Source organism: Amaranthus tricolor, chromosome 13 (assembly GCF_026212465.1).
Source record: "Amaranthus tricolor cultivar Red isolate AtriRed21 chromosome 13, ASM2621246v1, whole genome shotgun sequence".
Classification (NCBI taxonomy): domain Eukaryota; kingdom Viridiplantae; phylum Streptophyta; class Magnoliopsida; order Caryophyllales; family Amaranthaceae; genus Amaranthus; species Amaranthus tricolor.
In genome coordinates this window covers 6480375-6501255 of record NC_080059.1, presented here as the reverse complement: position 1 = coordinate 6501255, position 20881 = coordinate 6480375, and the positions used below count along the sequence as shown (strand labels likewise).

General features: G+C 35.5%; 2 protein-coding genes across 3 annotated transcripts; one reads left to right on the top strand and one right to left on the bottom strand.

The window, feature by feature from the left end:
* The first annotated feature begins 144 nt into the window (after positions 1–144).
* On the top strand, positions 145–13473 carry LOC130798644 (pentatricopeptide repeat-containing protein At1g10270-like). Of its 2 annotated transcripts, none has more exons than XR_009039085.1 (2): positions 145–767; positions 12600–13473. XR_009039085.1 is itself a non-coding variant. In XM_057661716.1 (2 exons), exon 1 carries the CDS (start codon positions 8650–8652, stop codon positions 10567–10569), a length of 1920 nt encoding a protein of 639 aa, XP_057517699.1. In that variant the 5' UTR covers positions 8450–8649; the 3' UTR covers positions 10570–11787; positions 12600–13473. The 2 variants fall into 2 exon arrangements, 1 of the variants encoding a protein (XP_057517699.1); XM_057661716.1 differs by lacking the exon at positions 145–767 and adding an exon at positions 8450–11787.
* A 374-nt stretch (positions 13474–13847) lies between these two features.
* On the bottom strand, positions 13848–19659 carry LOC130798643 (E3 ubiquitin-protein ligase ORTHRUS 2-like). The gene is made up of 9 exons (XM_057661715.1): positions 19020–19659; positions 17024–17553; positions 16597–16722; positions 15883–15982; positions 15717–15778; positions 15525–15627; positions 15206–15320; positions 14786–15000; positions 13848–14552 (listed from the first exon to the last, which is right to left on the bottom strand). The coding sequence occupies exons 1-9, from the start codon at positions 19461–19463 to the stop codon at positions 14142–14144; spliced, it is 2106 nt and encodes a 701-aa protein (XP_057517698.1). The 5' UTR covers positions 19464–19659; the 3' UTR covers positions 13848–14141.
* Positions 19660–20881: the final 1222 nt, after the last annotated feature.

Genomic DNA, 20881 nt, shown 5'->3' with positions numbered 1-20881 from the left:
TTGACCATATTTGATTTGATGGACATTTCATTGACTCAACTTTATTTCCTATGCCTTGTCAGCATTTATTATCTCATATAAGTTATTTCATTTAAGAACAATGTCTGAAATATATTATTACATAGTGAAATTTTTGAAATTTTAGGGTTTATTTTTCTTTTTATTTTCTCTGTTTGTGTTTTAATCAACCAAACCCCAAACATTTCTTCTTGGATCTGCAAATATTCTCCTTTAAGTTACTTTTTTTCTGGGAAAAATTTGTTCTTGTGTATAGGATCTTAATGCTTCGTTATACTTATTGCGTTGACACTTTATTGGGAGTTTTTCTGGAAACCCATTTAAGTTTATTGATTTTGCTAATCTGGGTTTCTTCAATTTTCCTGTAATTTATATTTAGGGTTGATAAATTAACAGTTAATCGTTATTTTTCATCTCCATTTTCCCATTCGTTTAACAGTTAATCGCCATTGTTTATGTACTTCATTCAAATCTCTGCCATTCTCATCGTTTTTTCTTCTATATTTTCGATTTCACCGCCATTTCCTCTGTGACTCGACAATTTATCTTCCACCGACGACACCGATACCTCGCCGCAGCACCACCGAAGGTTTTAATAGGTCGTCGACCAACAACAAGTCGTCGGACGGTGATCGTAGCATGTGTGGACGCTGCTATACTTCTTACAACTCAGACACCATAGGTGGTCCAAAGCGTTGTAAAGGTGAAAGCACCGTCGGCGTTAGTACACCAGTAATCACCCAATCGAGGTGCAGGTGATACCCCTCCTTAACCTTCATCTTCTTATTCTTATACTCTATCTATTTAGTGTTTGTTTTATTTAGCTGCTTACTTTTTAATCTTGTTTGGTATTTTGGGTTTGGAAGATCTGTTTTTTTTATTGTATTTTGTATATGCACTTGCTGTTATCATATGTTGGAGTGTTCTCATACTCTTTGAAAGGATTGTTTTCATACTCAGTAGTGTTCTATCTTTCTTTCATTTAATTAATTTTCTATGTACTTATTTATTTATTCTATCTATTATTTATTTTGTGTTGATCTCTGTTAGTGATCTGATTGTAACATTTTACCTTAGTCCAAGGAGAGGGGGTTAGGGAGGCAACTTAAGTAGGATCTAGAACTAAAAGTAGAGACTTAGAACATAGGTACCCTAGAAGCCAAGTCGTTGGAGTTGGCCAATGAGCACAAGATTTACTAGGTGGAAATGGCAAAAGGAAAAGGGTATAAAGGGATATAAGTTGTGGTATGCAGGTTTGGACGGCAGACGTAACTGGATTGGCATCCTAGTGTCTAATGATATCCTAAAGCAATTGGTTGAAGTAAGGAGGTGTAATGACAAGATTATGCTAGTTAGGATAGTAGTGGGGGGAAGAGATTATATCCATTGTCAGTGCGTACGGGCCCCAAGTTGGGCTCGATGAACAGGTGAAGTGCGAGTTCTGGGATAACCTAGGAGACCTCATGAGAACTATCCCGAAAGATGAGAAAGTTTTCTTAGAAGAAGACTTTAACGGACATATAGGCAGAGATGCAGGCAACTATAACTCGGTGCGTGGAGGGTTTGGTTTGGGGGCAAGGAATGAGAGTGGGGAGAATTTTCTGGAGTTTGCGCTAGCAAAGAATTGGTTATAGCAAACTCGATCTTTAGAAAGAAAGATGAGCATTTAATCACATATAGAGCGGTGTGCATGCAACCCAAGTTGACTATTTCTTAGTGCGCAAGGGAAATCGGGCCTCATGCTTGGATTATAAGGTGGTGTTGGGTACAAAGATGCCCACCCAACACAGGCTTTTAGTACTGGTTTTCAGGATGAGGAAGAAAATCATAGAGAAGAAGGTCGAGTCCAGAGGAAACATCATGTGGGGGAGACTCAAAGGGGATATGGTCACAACCCTGTCAAGCAAGATAAGTTTATTGGGCTTCCCAAGTCAGTCCGAGGATGCGAATGAAATGTGGGTGAACATGGCTGAAATAGCCCTTAAATTAGCCGCTTAATTAATAGTAATTATTAAGTTAATTTGGTATTAAATTTTAACTATGTTATTTTATTGGGACTCAGAATAATATTTTATTACTTAAGGATATCAGTCGTATTTAATTTGGGATCGAAGTAAGTAATACAAAGAAAACTGAACGTAATTGAAAATAGTTGAAATGATGTATGAGTCATTTAGAGGATGTGTCAATCTATTTACTAACCCACCTCTTCATAAACCTCAATACTCATCATCAGGAATCATCATCCTTCACTTCCTCTTGTAGAGAACTAAAATTACTCCTACTTCATAGCGATATCACCATCTTATGGAATCACGATTTCTACTCCAAAACACACCAAAATTCAGAATTCAACTTTTTATTGCTTTGATTATCAAAAGACCTAAGTTATTAGAAGCAAATTGATTAAGTATCATCAAGTTCCAATCATCACTAAGGTTAGGGTTTATATCAATTCAAGTGTAAAATTTGGTTAATTGAAGAAACGAGAACTAGGATTCATCTATCAAGATCAAATTGGAGATTTGTGACTCAAATTAAAGTTCAAGATTGAAAGTTGGAAGGTTCTTCAATGGTGATTAAAAATTGTGTTGAAGTTAGCTAGTTCACCCATGTCTTTTGAAGCTTACAAGTGTGTTCTTCAATGGTGATTGAGGTAACCCACAAACTATTTCATTTATGTATAAATTGAAAGTTTTAAAGTAGTTTAGTATTTGTGGATTCAATTTGGGTCTTTGATTCAAATTTAAGTATCAACTTAAATTTAAGATGAATATATGAATTCAATTAGTAATTGGGTTGTTTTTAGTGTTGATTAGTATTGGTTGTTTGTTATTTGGTTCTAGTATAAAATTTAGTATTTTGGATATTGAAAATTCTGTTCAGAAACTGAGCGTTCTGTGTTGGCCATTTTCAGGTTAGTTATAATTGTTTTTGAGTTCTGGTGTCTCATAAAATTTGTTGAGCTCCGAGTCTCGATCATGTGGGCACTTGAATCGCCCCAAAATGAGTTCGTATGAGGGAGTTATGTCCAAAATACTAACAGGCTGTCATGGAAATCGATAATAAGGTTTCTGTTTTTCCATTTTCGGGGCCGTTCTGATTTTTTCTAGGTTTTAATCTTTACAAGAATTGTAGAGCTCTGAGTCATGGCCACGTATCCACTTGAATCACCTCTATATGAGTTCGTATGAAAAAGTTATGACCAAAATACTAACAGGTGTCCTAAAATGATACTAATACGGGTTTTATAAAGTGGGATTAGAAGCTATGAAATAAATTGGGTATTCTTTTAATCAAATGTTTAAGGTTATTTATTGGGTATTTGGGATCAATTTAGGGTTATTATTCTTTCTTTATTGATTGGTATTGTTGAGTTATGGTTCTTAATTGATTATTATGGGTGTTGGTTCAAGTATCAAATTCGGGAACATAAGTATCAATTGGATATTTGATTAGTTGATATTATTTGCATAGGATATAAGTTGGATATTGTTAAACTCCATTGATAGTAACTCAAGTTCTTATATGTTGATGGTTGATGATGAATTGATTTATATTTTAAGTAATGATTGTTGATTTCAAAGCAAATCAATTGAATTCTTGTTTTGTTTTATAATAAAACATTCGACATTGAAAAATGTCCGTTTTTGAGAATTGGCAACGGATATTTATATCCAAATTATTGTGAAATCCTATAGCTTGATAATAGGTAATGGTTATTCGGATCGGTCTCGAGCCTTCGATCCCGTTTTGTTCTTGCAAGAACCGTATTTTCGGTGATGACGATCACCCGTGTTCTCAGGATTTAGGTCAAGCCTACTTCCTGACAATCCATATATTCCCACGTTTTTAAGTGTTGTTATATCATTGTTTTAATATGAGATTTGAATAAATACGTTTGGTATATAAAGTTTTGTTTGTTTCGCAAATGAAATCATATGTTTCATTTGTCGTATTGTTTCGTTATTGACTTGTAAAGTAATAGTCGTATTTTGATTTTCGCTATAAACTTATAAAGTTATAGCCATGTTTTGATTCACTATGAACCAAAGGTTCTTAGTCGTATTTATGTCGATACCCAATGGTCTTTTAAAAGAGTTTAGGTTTTGGTAAATTAATCTTTTATAAGGAGATACCAAATGAGCAAAAGATTAAGTTGGACATGTTTGTTAATGACTTGTATATAAATGTAATAGTTTGTTGGATTACTCAACAATTCAATTGTTGACAGTCTTTGATGGGGCCTATCCCTTACGGAAGATAGATCCATTTTCAGGTTAGCTTAGCTTTGGAGACGATGCCTACATGTATTATGTGTTACTTGCGAGGCGAAGACTTCTTTTTGAAATACATTTTGTAAATTAGATATTTGAAAATTAAATTGTAATAATTTCATAATGTTTTTGTAAATAGTATGTACTTAATTATGTAAAAAGTTTTAAACACTCTGATATTGGTTTGTTGCGGATATCGAGCCACAGGTCGGATTCAACCCAGACTTCTATAAATCTTTCGCTATGATTTGCAAACAGTATTATTATACTGTTTATGCTGGTCTGGACTGTTTCAATGGCAAAAACCATTAGAAAAGTGGCAAAAGAGACCTTGGGGTGTCATCGGGTAAACCAAAAGTATTCAAAGAGTCGTGGTGGTGGAACGATGTGGTGGAAAAGAAGATAAAGGATAAAAGCAAGAGATTTAAGGAACTCATGACATGCACGGAAGAGGAGGATAGGATATAAAAGAAAGTGAGCTATAAAGAAGCAAAGCGGGCGGCAAAGAAAGTGGTAACGGAGGCAAAAAAAACCGTGGTTATAAGGACTTGTATCGGAAGCTTGATACCAAAGAAGGGGAAAAGCAGATTTTTAAGTTGGCAATGACTAGGTCCAGGCAGTGGAAAGACTTAGAGGCAGTGAAATACGTCAAGGATGAGGGAGGATGAGTTCTCTGGAGACAAGAGGACATCAAAACCAGATGGCTTTAGTATATCTCTCAGCTACTCAATGAGTCTAGGGAGCCAAAGGAGGCGGATAATCAAATTTCTGACGCCCAAAGACCACTGGAATATGGGTCAACGAGTGATATTACCACAGAAGAAGTAGGAGAAGCTCTCAAAAAGATGGGGTGAACAAAGGCAGTCGGGCCAGATAACATCCCGATGGAGGTGTGGAGGGGGTAGGAGAAGAGGGCATTCGTTGGCTGACTAACCTCTTTAATATTATTTTGAGGACACATAAAATGCCAGAAGAATGGAGGAATAGCACACTAGTACCTCTGTTTAAAATCAAAAGCGATGCGCAAGTATGCAGGAACTATAGAAGTATCAAATTTTTAAGCCACACAATGAAATTGTGGGAAAGATTAAATAGAGAGGAGAATTAGACAGGAACCAGTGATTAGAGAGAACCAATTCGATTTTATGCTAGGAAGGTCAACCATTGAGGCAATTCATGTTTTGAGGAGACTGATGGAGAAATATAGGGAACGAAAGAAGGATCTGCATATGGTGTTCATCGACTTGGAGAAAGCGTATGATAGCATACCACAACGTGTCATTTGGGATAGCCTCAAGGCTAGAGGTATTTCTTTTGTGTACATTGAGGCTATACGGGATATGTATGACAAAGTTTCGACTAACATTCAAACACCAATGGGGATAATAGAGCCTTTTTCGGTTAAAGTTGGATTATATCAGGGATCGACTCTAAGCCCTTTCATTTTTACTGTCATTATGGAAGAGATTTCTAAATCTATTTGGGAGACGGTACTGTGGTGCATGCTATTCGCTGACGACATAGTGCTGGTAGTAGAAACTAGAGAGGAGGTTAGTAATAAATTGGATGAGTGGAGGGAAGCTTTAGAAGATAAAGGATTGCGCATTAGTCGTACGATGACCGAGTATTTGTGCTGTGACTTTAGTGGGACATCACCGGTAGGTGAACAAGAGGTGTCCATTGATGAAGCAGTTGTTAAAAGTACGACCAAGTACAAGTATTTGGGATCGATCATTCAAAAGGATAGGGAGATTGACGGAGATGTAAATCATCATATACATGCGAATTGGCTCAAGTGGCGAGCAGCCACTGCAGTGCTATGTGATAGGAAATTCCCAAGCAAGTTAAAAGAAAAATTCTACCGGGCGACAATCAGACCTGCTCTGCTATAGTGGACCGAATATTGGCCTGTAAAGAAGATTTTTGAACATAAGATGAAAGTTACAGAATTGCGTATGCTGAGATGGATGTGTGGGCACACATTGATGGATCGAATAAGGAACCAAGAGTTTAGGGACAAACTAGGGGTAACCCTTATTACTGGAAAAATGCGCAAAAATAGATTGAAGTGGTTTAAACATGTGCAGAGAAAGACTTTCGACACCCCTATGAGGAGGGTAGAAATCATTATAATAGAGGGTACTCTGCCTTGTGCAGTATTATCACAATTAATGGGGTATATATCATATATATTCCGCCTCTTAATCCTTAGTTGCAAGTTCATACTAATTATTGAGATTATGAAAGTCACATTTAACATGGAGATGATTTGAAGACTAATTTAAGCTTTATATAGAGTTGTATCTATCAATTGAAGGTATGTTTGAATCAAGTAGATTTCATTTTTTGAGATTTTATTTAGTCAGTTAGGCCTTGCCTATTGCTATATTTTTGTGAATTTTTCATTTGTTAAATGAAGGTTGTATGTGAATATAGGACAAATAAATATAGGAAAGATGAATAAGAAACTTATTTTTTTTGTAAAGGTTACTTCAATATATAGAAGAAAAAAAACAAATAACTATGATGAAAAATAATACTCCCTCCAATTTAATTTAGTTGTTCCATTTAGTTTGGACACAAATATTAAGATGAATAAGAAAATAAGGATTAAGAAAATGGGACAACTAAAAAAAATTAGAAGAAATATATAGTAGTGTAGATAAAATTCATAAATTGATGCTCGTTCTCTAGGTCATAATCAGTCTTTTATTTAACATATCCGAAATAGCTTATGAGATAAAAAGAGAGAAATTATGTTTCCTAGACACTATGTGAGAGATGATAGATTGAGATGAAATGAATAAATTTGATAATATAGAATGATCAAAACTTAAACTTTAATGTATATACTTTGCAAAGTCACAAAGAAAAACTTGATATTTTTCAGAGCTTATCACTTCAAAAGCTTATTTTTGATGTGCTCTAGTATTTATCTATATCGGAAAAATTTTATCCAATCTCCAACGCCTTAAATTAGCCAAAGCCCTAAAAGAATGTCGGTTATCCAAAGTTCAAAATTCACTATATAGTGAAAGTATGTCAAATTTGCAGCACTGAATGAAATAAATTTGTTTTGGTGAACAAATTTAGAGAATTTGCAACAGTGTTATTTAAATTTTAAAATTGGTAAACATGTGTATCATATCCCTAAATTGCAAAGGAAACCAAGAGAAGGGGAGGAAGTACCCTAACGGCCTGTTTGGTTGATGGTAATGAAGTAATGGGAATAAAATGTTGTAATGGCAATAATAATGAAGGAATGGATATGAGAATTGGTAATGAAGATTCTTTTGTTTGGTGTGCAAGACTAAAGAATAGTAATGGAAGATAATATTCCATTGATTGCATTTGGTTGTTAGTAATAAAAAATGGTAATGACTCTTAGTTTCATTATTGTATATTTGTATCTAAAAGCATTATTGTATCTAAATTATTCAATCTAATGATTCTTTTTTTAATAATAATATTTTTGTGGATAATTACATACATTACCTTTTTTTTCTTCATTATTTTTTTTGGACAACATTACCTTATTTTATTACCACAGTAATACTTCATTACCATTACAGCCTAATACCAGGTTGTTTGATGATAATAAAAAGGGCTCTTTTTGGTAATTTCATTACCTTATTTTATTACCATCCATTACCATTGAAGGCATCCAAACAACCAAATTTTTTACTTAATTTTATTACCATTACCGCCCTCTAATACCATGTACCAAAGAGGCCGTAAATTCATAACTTTTGAGATTGAACCATAGAGAATTTGCAAGATGAAATTTGCGTGTAATTTGATTGTGAAATTAAGATATTAACAATCACAATTTTAATCAAAACATAAATTCGACAATTAAACTTTATTAACACTATTAAATAATAGTACATTGAAATGCATATATAATCTTTGTCCGACTAGAATTACATTAAAGAGAAAATAAATAAATATTAAAGAGAGTATGAAAAGTTAGTAATAGATGAAAAAATATATTGCATTTGCATAACATTGATGATGTTAAAGAGATTTAAAAAGTAGATGAGATTAAAAATTGTGATATGGTCTATTTATTAATATGAAAGAGCTATTCTCATGAAAGATCGTTTTTTTGGTAAAATGACCTCAAAATAAAAAATTACTCAACCTATATATACTATGTCTCACTGTGAAACCATCTCATACAAAAAATTATATATATGAAATTGATTAAAATAAGTTGGATATGACGTAAATTGAATGAGAGACATTTCATGATACTCTTATTAGGGTTTAGCCATTTATTTAGGGTTTATCACACCTAAATCCTCCATCCATCCTTTGATCCCCATTCCTGAATTCTCCCCATCAACCACCCATGTCTTACCGCTTCCTCATTCGTTCTCTCCGCCGCACAATCCCTTCACTTTCCACCCCCACCACCCCTCTTCATCCTAACCTAAACCCTAGCCCATCATTTTCTATCCTCAATCGCCGCACATACGCCTTCTCCTCCGCCGAGGAAGCGGCCGCAGAACGCCGCCGACGAAAACGCCGTCTCCGCATCGAGCCTCCTCTACACGCCCTTCGTCGCGATAATTCTCCTCGTCCTCCTCCTAACCCTAACGCTCCCCGTCTCCCCGACACCACTTCCGCACTCACTGGCCCGCGCCTCAATCTCCATAACCGGGTCCAATCCCTAATCCGGGCCAACGACCTAGATAGTGCTTCAATCCTCGCCCGTCAATCCGTTTTCTCCAAAACCCGACCCACTGTCTTCACTTGTAATGCCATTATCGCTTCCATGTACCGCGCAAAAAGGTACGATGAAGCTGTATCTCTTTTTCAATTTTTCTTCAATCAGTCTAATATTGTGCCGAACATTGTTTCTTACAATTTTTTGATTGTTACTCATTGTGAGTGTGGAAGGGTTGATGTGGGTCTTGAGGTTTATAAACATATTTTAGCTCAGGCTCCTTTTGGTCCTTCTGCTGTTACTTTTAGGCATTTAACTAAAGGGTTAATTGATCTTGGGAGGATTGGGGAAGCCGTTGATCTTCTTAGGGAAATGCTTAACAAAGGTTTAGGGGCCGATTCTCTTGTTTATAATAATTTGATTAAAGGGTTTTTGGATTTGGATGATTTTAATAAAGCTAATGAGTTTTTTTATGAGCTTAAGGAGAGATGTCTTGTGTATGATGGCGTTATTAATGCTACGTTTATGGAATGGTTCTTCAACAAAGGAAGAGGGAAGGAAGCTATGGAATCGTATCGGGAGTTGCTTGATCGTCAGTTTAAGATGATACCTGCTACTTGTAATGTGCTTCTTGAGGTGTTGATTAGGTATGGAAAGAAGAAAGAGGCTTGGGAGTTGTTTGATTCAATGCTCGATAATCATACTCCCCCGAATTTTCAGGCTGTGAATTCAGATACTTTTAACATAATGGTGAATGAGTGTTTTGCAGAGGGGAAATATGAAGAAGCTGTTAGTACATTCAGAAAGGTAGGTACAAAGATGGGATCTAGGCAGTTTTCTATGGATGTCGCTGGTTATAATAACATTATTATAAGGTTTGCTGAGCATGGAATGATTGAGAAGGCAGAGGAGTTTTTCACTGAGCTAAAGTCGAAATCGTTGAGCCCTGATGTCACTGGATATAGAACACTGATTGATGCTTATCTTAAGGACCAAAGGATTGATGATGCTTTGCAAATGTTTAATTTGATGGTTAATGCCAATTTGAGAGTGATTCCTGCATATGCCAATAGATGGTTTACTGAATTGATTCAGAATAACAAAGCCATTGAATGCTCACAAATCTTGACAAAAATGGGGGAAAAGGAGCCAAAACCCGACCCATATACCTATGAAATTGTCATTAAAGGTCTGTGTAGTAGTGGTGCATTGGATTTGAGTCTGAATATGGTTGGTGAGGTGATGAGGTATGGTGTTGGTGTCACTCCTTCACTTAGGGAGTTTCTATTAGGAAGGTTCGAAAGCGAGGGGCGTCGAGAGGAGATTGACAGACTTTTGGATGAGAGGATGCAGGGTCATTGGCAGCAACCTCGTTACCACCCTTCAGGACCACCTCCTTACCATCCTTCAGAACCGCCTCGTTACCATCCTTCAGGACCACCTCCTCACTACCCTTCAGGACCGTCTCCTCCCCACCTTTCAGGACCGCCTCCTTCCAACCCTTTAGGACAGCCTCAACCATTAGGTCCTGGTCAACTTCCGCGACCAGCTGGGCCTTCTGGGTTGAGTCCTCCTATTGAATTCAGGAATTCGGAATCCTGAAATAGCTGCTCAACATTGCATCGAATTAGCTCTGATGGGTTTTTGCGGAGAAGCACAGCAGAAAGCTTGATTGGCACCTGACCAGGTTCAGCAGAAAGCTCTCTGATATGGTAGACTCGATTGAAAGCTCTTAAATTGTTAAAATTGTGATTTTTTTTGTGCTAGTTGTGGTAGCTTTCAGCCCTGCAAAGTAAAGATTTCACTTTGTTACCTCTGTAGCTTCTGATTACTAATATTGAGCGATAAAGTTGTATTTTTGAAATTCACTAATATGCGTTTCATTTATAAAATTACTTTTAAATTTAGAGAAAGAACTTAGCTGGTATACATTCTTTGTCCTCTATATTATTTCTGTTTCCTACCTTGTTTAATTGTTTTGTCCCAATTGTTATCATTGTCACTCACCGCGAAACTTGAGACAAAAGTTGAAGGGGCGAAAGGTTATAATAAAAACTAGGGGGCAAGATTTACACTTATGTTTGGATTGAAGGAAATTGAGTGAAAGGAAGGGGTAGGATTTAGAAGGATGAGGAGTCCCTTGTTTGGATAACAAAATAAGAGGGAAGGAAATTGGAGGGATTGGATGGATGATTTTTATTAAAGGTATCAATCTTTCTAAAGTTGGAAAGATTTGGAGGGAAAAGCCTCATCCTTCCTTCGCTTCCCTTCCCTCCTAAACAAACAAGAAATACTTCCCTTCCATTTCTCTTTCCTTCCTTCCCCTCCCCTCTCCTTCCTTTCCTTTCTTTTCTCTCCAAAGTTGTTATCCAAACATTGTGTTACATGTGACCTCTTTATTATTATAACACTAGCTTTACCGATAAATAGTGTTGAGGAACTCCCCCTCCTGCCCTAGCTAAGTTTCGCCCGTGATCATTGTTGCATAATTAGCCTTATATGTATTTGTATTCTGCTTGAAATTATCTGAAATCTATATACTGGAAGTAAGGGTTTTGCAGTATTCATAGAAATAGTGTCTTGTGAGTCTATTTTTGAAGTATGTTTTGGGAGACGTTGGGTAATATTACAATGTTTCCTGCTGCTGTGTTATGTTATTTGGAAGTTCTACACAGCAGTTCAGTTCGCATGCTTTTCTCTCGCGTAACTTCAAGTGGTACTTGACAATTGCCACTGCTTCCAGCTTGTATAGCTCTCACTGTTCCCTCAAGCCATCAAATTGGAGTAGAGGCTCATCGTAGTTGTGTTGAAGCCGTGAAGGTGACTATTGCTTTCCTCCCCTTGTGTTAAGAGTAGGCTGTTTGTGAATTTTGGTATTCATTAAGTGTGTTTTATCTTTTTTATTTGGTTTTTCAGAAGATAACTTGTGCATTTTTGCAATTTGTTATCTCTTGAGTGATTAGATGCTGTGGTTGTTGAAGATGAATGTTTCCTATCTGCGTTGTTTTTCTCCTCTTTGCATGATTGCTTTTTACTCTTGAAATTGCAAGGTTTATGGTGGATAAATAGGATGATTCGCTAAAGTTGATAATGACCCATTTTTAGAAGTACATCTGAGGATAGAAAGTACATGTTAATGTATGTGAATGCACTTGTTGGACATACTTCCAACATTTCCAGTGGATCTCAGATAGCCCTGGTTTTCTCATTAGCTATCTTGAGACTTTAGGTTAGTCTAGTTGGCTGGTTGTGTTTGTCTCGAAAATACATTTTATTTGAGCTTGCAACCATTCTTCATTAATTGTCTTGGTGTTCGTTTGAGTATATGTGCTAGGTAGACACTGATTCCCCATTTGTATTTTTTTTTGAATGTAAAGGGTGGGTTTTTATACTACGGACTGAAAAAGAATGTCTGAACTCTGAAAGTACAACATCATCGACCGCCTCTAATCCACACCTCATTATTTTCTCTGGCAAATTGAATCAGTTGTTTATTTAGCTTAGTTTTCTTTCAGCTGTTAGTTTTGTATGATTCTTAACATTCTACAGCTTCAGTTTCGTCAACTGATTACTGACGGGCGTAAACTATGAAACTGTCATATAACTTGAGAATTTACTGTTGCGTTCTCTAGGTCAGCAAACAGGCGGCAGTGTCATCTCAGGATGGTATTCGTCTGCTTGCTGATTCATAGTACTCTCCGACTGATGGCTCAGCACTGGGTATGTCTGCTTTGCTGATTGAGCCTCCTGTAAATGACTCAACTAATGTACATCAGAGAATCTTTCTTTATAAGTTTTATCTATGAAAATTACATATTTTTATGTAAGGCGGATTAATGTTTACATACTGGGTTGTGATTACTGATCACTGTGGGAAATGTCTGCTTATTGAATCTTGCTGGCTCATTCTACTCCTTGATTCCCAAAATTGGGTTGTTGAAAGTTGATTCGGAGCTTCATTTGTGTGTATAGAATGATAATAATCAGAAGGCCTCGAACAAAACAACGGTTGTTGAGTAACTCCATGCCCTGACTCGACGTTTGGTATCGAGTCATTAAAATTTGGTTGTTTGCTGGAGCCATGAAGAGGCATTGGATCTGTTGGGTTTACACGCCATATTTATGGTAGAAAATTAAGCTTACAGCGCTCATCAACAAGTTATTTTTGTTTCATTTTTCTTAGAACCACAATGTAAATTTGGTATTTAATGCTTAATGATATTTGTATTTGGTTATAATGCTTCAAAAAGATTTAATTTTATTATAGAAAATTTGATTACCGCCCTGTAAATATGTATATGCTTGCTTCCTGCTCAGGGTGCAGGATTTCGCTTTGCAAATTAAAATATACTTCCTCCATTTTAAACTACACCTTATCTTGCATTTATGAAACCACTTTTACACTCGATATGGATGATTTACCAACTACTTACTTTGCATTTGTTGCTAAAAGGATAAAAAAAAAAAAAAAAAAAAAAAAAAAAAAAAAAAAAAAAAAAAATTGAATTCAAAAATTAAATTAAAACAGATAAATGATAAAATTGAGTGTTTATGATGAAAGTGATAATGATTTTGCATGTTATAAAAAGAAAGAGTGAAATTACTGCCAAAAAAATGCAAAATTAATAGGCAAATTAAAATACAAATTGAAAAAAAACAGAGAACGTATATACTACACTAATACTAGTCTCAAAAATCTTTATAACGACCTTGATGCAGTTATGCAGCCCATAATTCACTCATGGGAATGACAATGTTTAGAGTGTTAACGATCAAAATGGTCATTGAGAATTGCATCAAACATTATTATGGAATTGGGGATCCAATCAAAAGTGATTGGAATAGCCATGAAAGGAGGTTTTGGGTTAAATTTGGCATTGTTTTTGACACAAAAGGTGGATGCATTTATAGTCACAAGTAAATTAAAACCATGATAATCTGAACTATAATGTTCAGAGGTTTGAAAGGCATAATAAATTAGGAACATCAGAAATCAGAATGCAACACACCCCTAACTGACCACATTGCAACAATGAAGGTACAAAATGAGTTGCAGTTGGCCGTGTGGGCTAAACCTCTCCATGAGGCGGTATGTACACCCTAAACATGTAACCTCTAAATGATATGCAGTATAGGCTTAGCACATTATGCATATCAACAAGGTCCAAACATTATTATAGTTCATGATCTGAACAGACATTCAGAGGACTCGAGGGTGAATCATTTCCATCGTCTCCAACTCTACGAGATTTTCTCTCTGTTGTGCTGTTTGCATCACCATTAGCAGCAGCACTCTTAATAGGGCAACTTCGCTTCTTAGCAGCTGAAGGCTCAGCCTTCGCAACATCGGGATTTCTAACACCTTCATCAATCTCTCCACTCTCACCTAGAGGCTTCTTCATTGTAATATCAGTTTCAGTTTCCTCCACAACACCTTCAGCATCTGAGATACCAATTTCTGCATCTTCTGATAAACTCTCAGTGTTCTCATTGTGGTCACCAGAGCTCTCCCCACCTTCAGCTTTCTCCTCATCTTCAAACTTGCGCATTAATGATTCAATCACCCCCATCAACTCACGATTAACCTACCAAAAATTCGCAGTTCAAGGAATAAAATAATTTTACATCTTCAATGAAGTTGGAAATGGACGTGCGACTTCCCTTTAAAGATATGTTAACTCATTGACAGTATTACCAATTAATAAAAGTGTAACAGGAAGGCTAGTTTCACATTTTCCTATACACACATTACATCATATCTCGAGGCATAATAAAATTTTTACCATATTCTGATTTAGAAAACATGTATTATACAAACCTGTGCATTTTGAAGAAACTCAGAGATGTCTGTTGTGCAAGAGGGGCATTTCAAGACAGTTTTCTGGGTTCGAAGTGACCAACCACCTGTCTTCCTTTCTCTCTCAAATTTTTGACCCTCAAATGCAACATCCAAGCAAGCTTTGCAGAAGTTGTGAGCACATGGAGTAGTGATTGGAAGAGTCAACACCTTGTGACAAAGAAAGCAACTAAATTCTGCAAGAATGGAAACTCTTGTGAAAAAAATATTTTCATAAAAACCAGATCCCTATTGTACACAGAAAAAAGAGGAAAGTTGTTTTGTTTAAGGAGGCAAACAGCAGTCTAAGAAGGCAAAAGCAAAGGAAAAAAGGGTTAGCAATCTAGGTTTTTAATTAAAACAGAATGAGATCAAAATGTAACACAAAGGAGCAAGCAATACCCTTTAAAATTTTTGCTTTGGAGTTCTTCTTCGAACGAGCAGCACCAGTTCCCTTTTCCTTGGACAACTTGCTAGGTGGCGGAGGCTTTTTCCATTTCCAGCAGCCTTCCTCTAACTATAAAACAGAGAGAATAGCATGGCATGAAACAGAAACTTATAAAAGCAGCTGAAAAAAAAGAAAAAGAAACTGATATTATATATCTGCCTATGAATAGTTATTTCTTTAAATGGAACCACAAGGGTTATGATAAATTTCATTCAATTTCAAACAAAGTATTTATGTTCAATGACACAGTTCGTCACACGAAAAAAAACTCACATCAAAATCCCAATGAGGGCTTTCCTTCCTTTCAGTCAGCTGAAAAGCCTTCTTTAACTCTGGAACAACAGGCAATGGTCTTGGTCGGTCACCATGCTCATCACTGTGGTAAACATCGACTAAAGGTAATACTTGCACCATATAGCTAGTAATAAGCATAAAAAGTAATTAGCTTAACAGATGTGCACTGACCTCGTCCATGGAGCAGGACTGTTGTCACATCTAACAAATAAGTATCTGCAGACCTTGAAGCCCTAGAAAAGCAACAAAACAGATTAGGATAACTCCATCCACAACTCAGTACTCAGCGCTAAAATGAATAACAAACTTTTAAACATCATCAAACTCCATTTTTTACCTGGTAGCCTGTCTTTGTCCAACACTTCTCAATTCTGTAAACACCATCATAACGTACCCCAGATTCAGGTGCATAATGAGAGCGCTTTTCTTTATGAGACCTGTACAGAATGGAAAAATATTTTCATTTCCCTCAAAGGATAACATTTACCACAACAGAAGAAGCAAGTGATCCATGACACTTTATGTTGCACGAAGCTGTAAGAGCACATCAAATCTTCATCATGCTTATATGTAACAGTCAACGGCCGATAGAGAGGCACTTCCAATGTAAATCAGCAATTTAATACCATGATGAGGGTAAATTATTAAAGATAGTATACTTGACTAACTATAATGGGCTCAATTACAGTTTAATTACTGTAATGGGATTGAACACATCGGTCAACCGTGTAATCAAACTTTTAAGACCACCAAATGACGTAAAGTACAGATGAATATTTACATGCATGGTAGTCCAAGCATAGTAATACAGTATAAATTCATCATCGAAATGGATAGAAAAAAAAAACAGCATTCCTTTAATTTTGTTGAAGGAAACACTAAAGTCACTTTCACATCATTTATCAGAAATCAGGTCAGGTGTGTCACCAAATTAGAGTCGGAAAAGATAGCACACAAAGCGCCATGGCTAGGCTCAAAAAGCTACATGTTCAAGAATTAATGACTATTCTATATTCAATTACCTTATGAGAATGATACAAATATACATTACCTTATAACACGAACAGGATATCCTTTTTTGCAACTCATCCTAAGCGACTCATTTCCGCTTGTAAACTTTTGATCAGATGAATGTAACTTGTTTGTACGCTTATTTCCACTCAAATCACGACCACCACTGCCATTCATGTTTCAGATATTACAGAAAAAATAACATGGTAAATGGCATACCATTAACGAAGAGAATTCAGGACAATTTGCAGGCAAAAAGAGATCCTACTTCTTGATATAAAATATAAGTAAAGGTGATGAGGGAGCAATTTTTATTGGATAATTCATAAATAACTAAAATACAAGTGAACCAACAGTATTCCAAAATAATCACTCGTCAGTGACATCAAAATAACCATGTAATCACAAAATGCACTTTGAAGTTGTAACTGACAAATAGATATTTTAAAAAGTCATCAAAAACATACCTCCCTGTATATAGGAACCACTCCCCATGGTCCTCGTCATCGTCATACCCTCCAGAAAGAACAACAGACTGTGCACCAAAAGTAGATTGTCCAGCAATGCCACTAACATGAGGGAAGTGAGCACCCCACTGTCTACATGCCAGGCGATCCTCCCAGCAGTCACCAACCAGCACTCCCATATTCCGAATTGGATCATATTCAGCAGTAATAGGTCCGAGATGATCATGAGGGATGGTGACAAATATCCTTCCACTTTTTGCATTTGATTTTCCTGCCTTTTTAGCCCTCTCTGTAGTGAAAGCTTGATCAGGTAGATCCTCATTGTGAACAAATTGAAATATTCTAGGAGTCACAACTGTTGTTGCTTTGGAGGTTCTTGCCATTCTAATAGCAAATACAAGAGAAGAATTGATTCTGGGCTGACTGGCCATTTTATCAGGAATGGCCTTCCTGCAATTTGCACATGTGCGTTTTCCTTGTCCCACCCATTTCTCGAAACATTTTAAACAGAAATTATGCCCACATGGAGTCTAAAAGGACAAAAACAAGACTTAGTTATCCCTTATATAACGACAAACAATAAAAACTTTAACTTATAAACATTAGACTTGAGCAAGAAAACAACAATGACATCAAGAATATTGGCAGGAAATGAATCAACACTTCATATTGCAACCAATTTTCATTCAAGGTTGTCCTACTTATTTTGCATCATTTCCTTTTTTTGGTGATAAGCACACAATTCTCTTCTATTTTAATCCACAAAATCACACTCTTTAATCTCGTCCAATTATTTCTTTCACACACTTATTATTTGTTTTATTCACCAACTACAAATCAATAAATACACATTTTTCAAGAGGTGCAATTTCATGGGGATGGAGAGAGTAATTACAACACATCTACACATTACAGCACAAAAGATCCTATTTTTTACAAATGGGAAAGCATGAGCATAAAACAGGAAGTCATTAGAGCAGCTCTTCCATCAACTCAATAACCAATAGGATATCTAAGAGTCAGTGGACTAATTTTACATAGTACATCATTTAGAATGCTACAATCAAATAAATAAATAAATAAATAAAAACTTGCCAAATAAGCTAACATGACTAAGACAGTGGGGATATATACATTTCTTATGTCATAGTTGGTACACCAAACAAAACAAAAGATTACCAATTTGATGTTAACGAAATGGTATTATATCTAGAAAATTAAATGAAAAGAAACCATCCTGTTAAGCAATGGGCTCAAAATTCGGACAATAATCACACCAAAACATCTTTCACTAGATAGTTTTGATAACAGATATTTACTGCATCATGCACAACTTTTAATTAAACCCACCTTTATTAGAGGAATAAATATAAATGCATTGTAAATACTTCCTCCGATCTTTTCACTTGCACCCAAATACAAATCTACGCAATCCAATGTGTTTGTTTGTCGGATGATTGGACGGTTTTATCTAGAGTTATACACAACTAAAGATTATAAAAATGATATCATGAAAATATACGACAAGATAAATAAAACAAGATCTCACGTGACTATATTGTGACTATATTAATACGAAAAATACCATAAAATGATAAACGCTACAAGTAAAGAAAATACTTTACGATGAGATTAATTCATAAATTAAAAGATCACAAAAAAGGTCGTCAACTAATTGAATGTAGCATGTAATAATAGTTAATTTACTCCTATAACTTATTAATGCTAAACGCAAATACATCATGCATACATAAAAAAAACTCTCAAGATATTTCCTTGAAGATTTTTATTCTCGAAAATAACCTCTAAAATTGAATTAAAATTTCCGGAAGAAACAATCAAAAGAAATACAGATGGAACAAATCAGAAATCAAACAAACACCATATCTCAAAAATTCGGTAAATAATAAGACATAAGTTTAACAAAAAGATAAAAAGAAAACACAACACAACTCGTAAGAGAGAGAGAGAGAGAGAGAGAGAGAGAGAACGTTACAGTGACGGGGCGATCAGGAAGTTGCATACAGAAGGAGCATTTCATATTATCACCAAGAATTGCCAGTATTTCATTACCATCCATAACTTTGCCTTGATCATTTCCAGTGGATCCACTCCCACTCAACAACTCCTGACGTTTCCTCGCTTTCTCCGTTTCCGATAATGACGTATCGGCTTCGATCGCCTTGATCTTCGCCACCAATTCACCTCCAACACCAGCGATAGTCGCCGAATTGACTAATTTACCACACACCACCGTAGGAGAACAGTCAGGACACTCCCATTCGGCAACAGAAGCCATAGATTCCGGCGGCGAAGGAAGGCATTCGACATGCCAAGGAGTTACGCATGTCTTACACAAAATCTTCTCCTCTTCCGATGGATTCTTCTTACACAACATGCAATTACCATCGCCATCGCAAGGAAGTTGATGATCCGCCATTCACGAGAGAAAACAATGGAAGTAAAGATGCGACAATGAAGAAGACGAAACTTTTAGGGCGTAGAACGGGTAGTAGTAGTAGTCTTATACGAGTAGTTAGAGTGAGGAGAGAGACGGCGGGGTTTTGAAATTTATAGTCTAAGGAAAGGAGGGGGTTTTGAATTTCGGAGGGTATTATCCGTGGCTGTGACTATTTGGCTTGCTGTGGTGATTATACATGTCAAAACGATCGGTCGGACATGTTTCGGATTAGATATTTCCGATTTATTTGTTTTCACCTTTTAAAACCAATTTATTTTGGGTTAGGTTTATTTTGTTTTGACGGGTTTGGTTGACCGAATGAACAATGATTGCAAACTATTTTCTTATTGTTACTATATTTATTGTTGTATGGATGGTGTTAAAATGAGATAAATGTATGTGAATTAAAATTAAAGAAATAATGAAGGGATTTTCATTGAACAAAATATAAAAAAATAAAATAGATGAATTAAAAAGATAAGTATGCTAATTTTAAAGATAAAAAGGTAACTATAGTCTAAAATTGCAGAAATAGCATGAGTCATTTTAATTGTGAGAATGTTATTAAAAAATAATATGTATATATGAAATTAAGAATGTTGTAGAGACATTTAAATAAAGAGAAATTGTAGACAGTAAATAAATAAAGACGAATCAAAATGAAAGTTTTGAAAATTTAAAGGGATAGCGGAAGTACAATATTTGATTCAAGATGTAATATAAAAATTAATTAGAAGTTTTTGACCAAAGAACAATAATGTGTCAAGATATTCATATTCGGATTACAATTGAGTTTGATTCACTTTTTTTCCGATTTTATAGGTCAAGTTGTTGTTTTGGCTGCATCATTTTCGATTATAATAACGCATTTATATTAAGTTAGGTTTTGAGTTAAAAGTAACATTTAGTCACCACTATTAGATAAAATAATAATATTAGGATATTATTACAATACATGTATGAATGATAATTGAAATTAGGAACTTATCTTTTATGATTAGTGATATCACCAACTTGATGATCAATTTTATGCAAACATGCACAAGCAATATACTAACTAAAAGCAACTGGCGAACGATAAGCATCATAAAAACTTGATTTAGAATGAAAGTGTTGCGCTTTTCTTTAATATTAATTCTTTTCACATCGGTATTTTTGACGTATTTAAACAAGAATTACTGCTAGAAATACAAATCATTCACATTATGTTCCACGTATCACATTACAATGAATATAGAAAGATCAATTTGCGTTCATAAAAAGAGAAAAAACTACCATAAGAGTTTGCTAGAAACTTGACGTAGAAATTGTGAAAGAATATGATGATTTGATTAATTTGTCATCATTATTAATGACTATTTAACCTTTATATTTATAGAGTATGAATTATAACTTTT

Coding starts and splice junctions, on each gene's coding strand:
- LOC130798644 (XM_057661716.1), top strand. CDS start 8,650: ATGTCTTACCGCTTCCTCATTCGTTCTCTCCGCCGCACAATCCCTTCA.
- LOC130798643 (XM_057661715.1), bottom strand. CDS start 19,463: ATGGCGGATCATCAACTTCCTTGCGATGGCGATGGTAATTGCATGTTG. Junction 15,779..15,882: donor GGACAAAGACAGGCTACCAG/GTAAAAAATGGA, acceptor TTGCTTTTCTAG/GGCTTCAAGGTCTGCAGATA. Junction 15,001..15,205: donor CAAAGCAAAAATTTTAAAGG/GTATTGCTTGCT, acceptor CCATTCTTGCAG/AATTTAGTTGCTTTCTTTGT.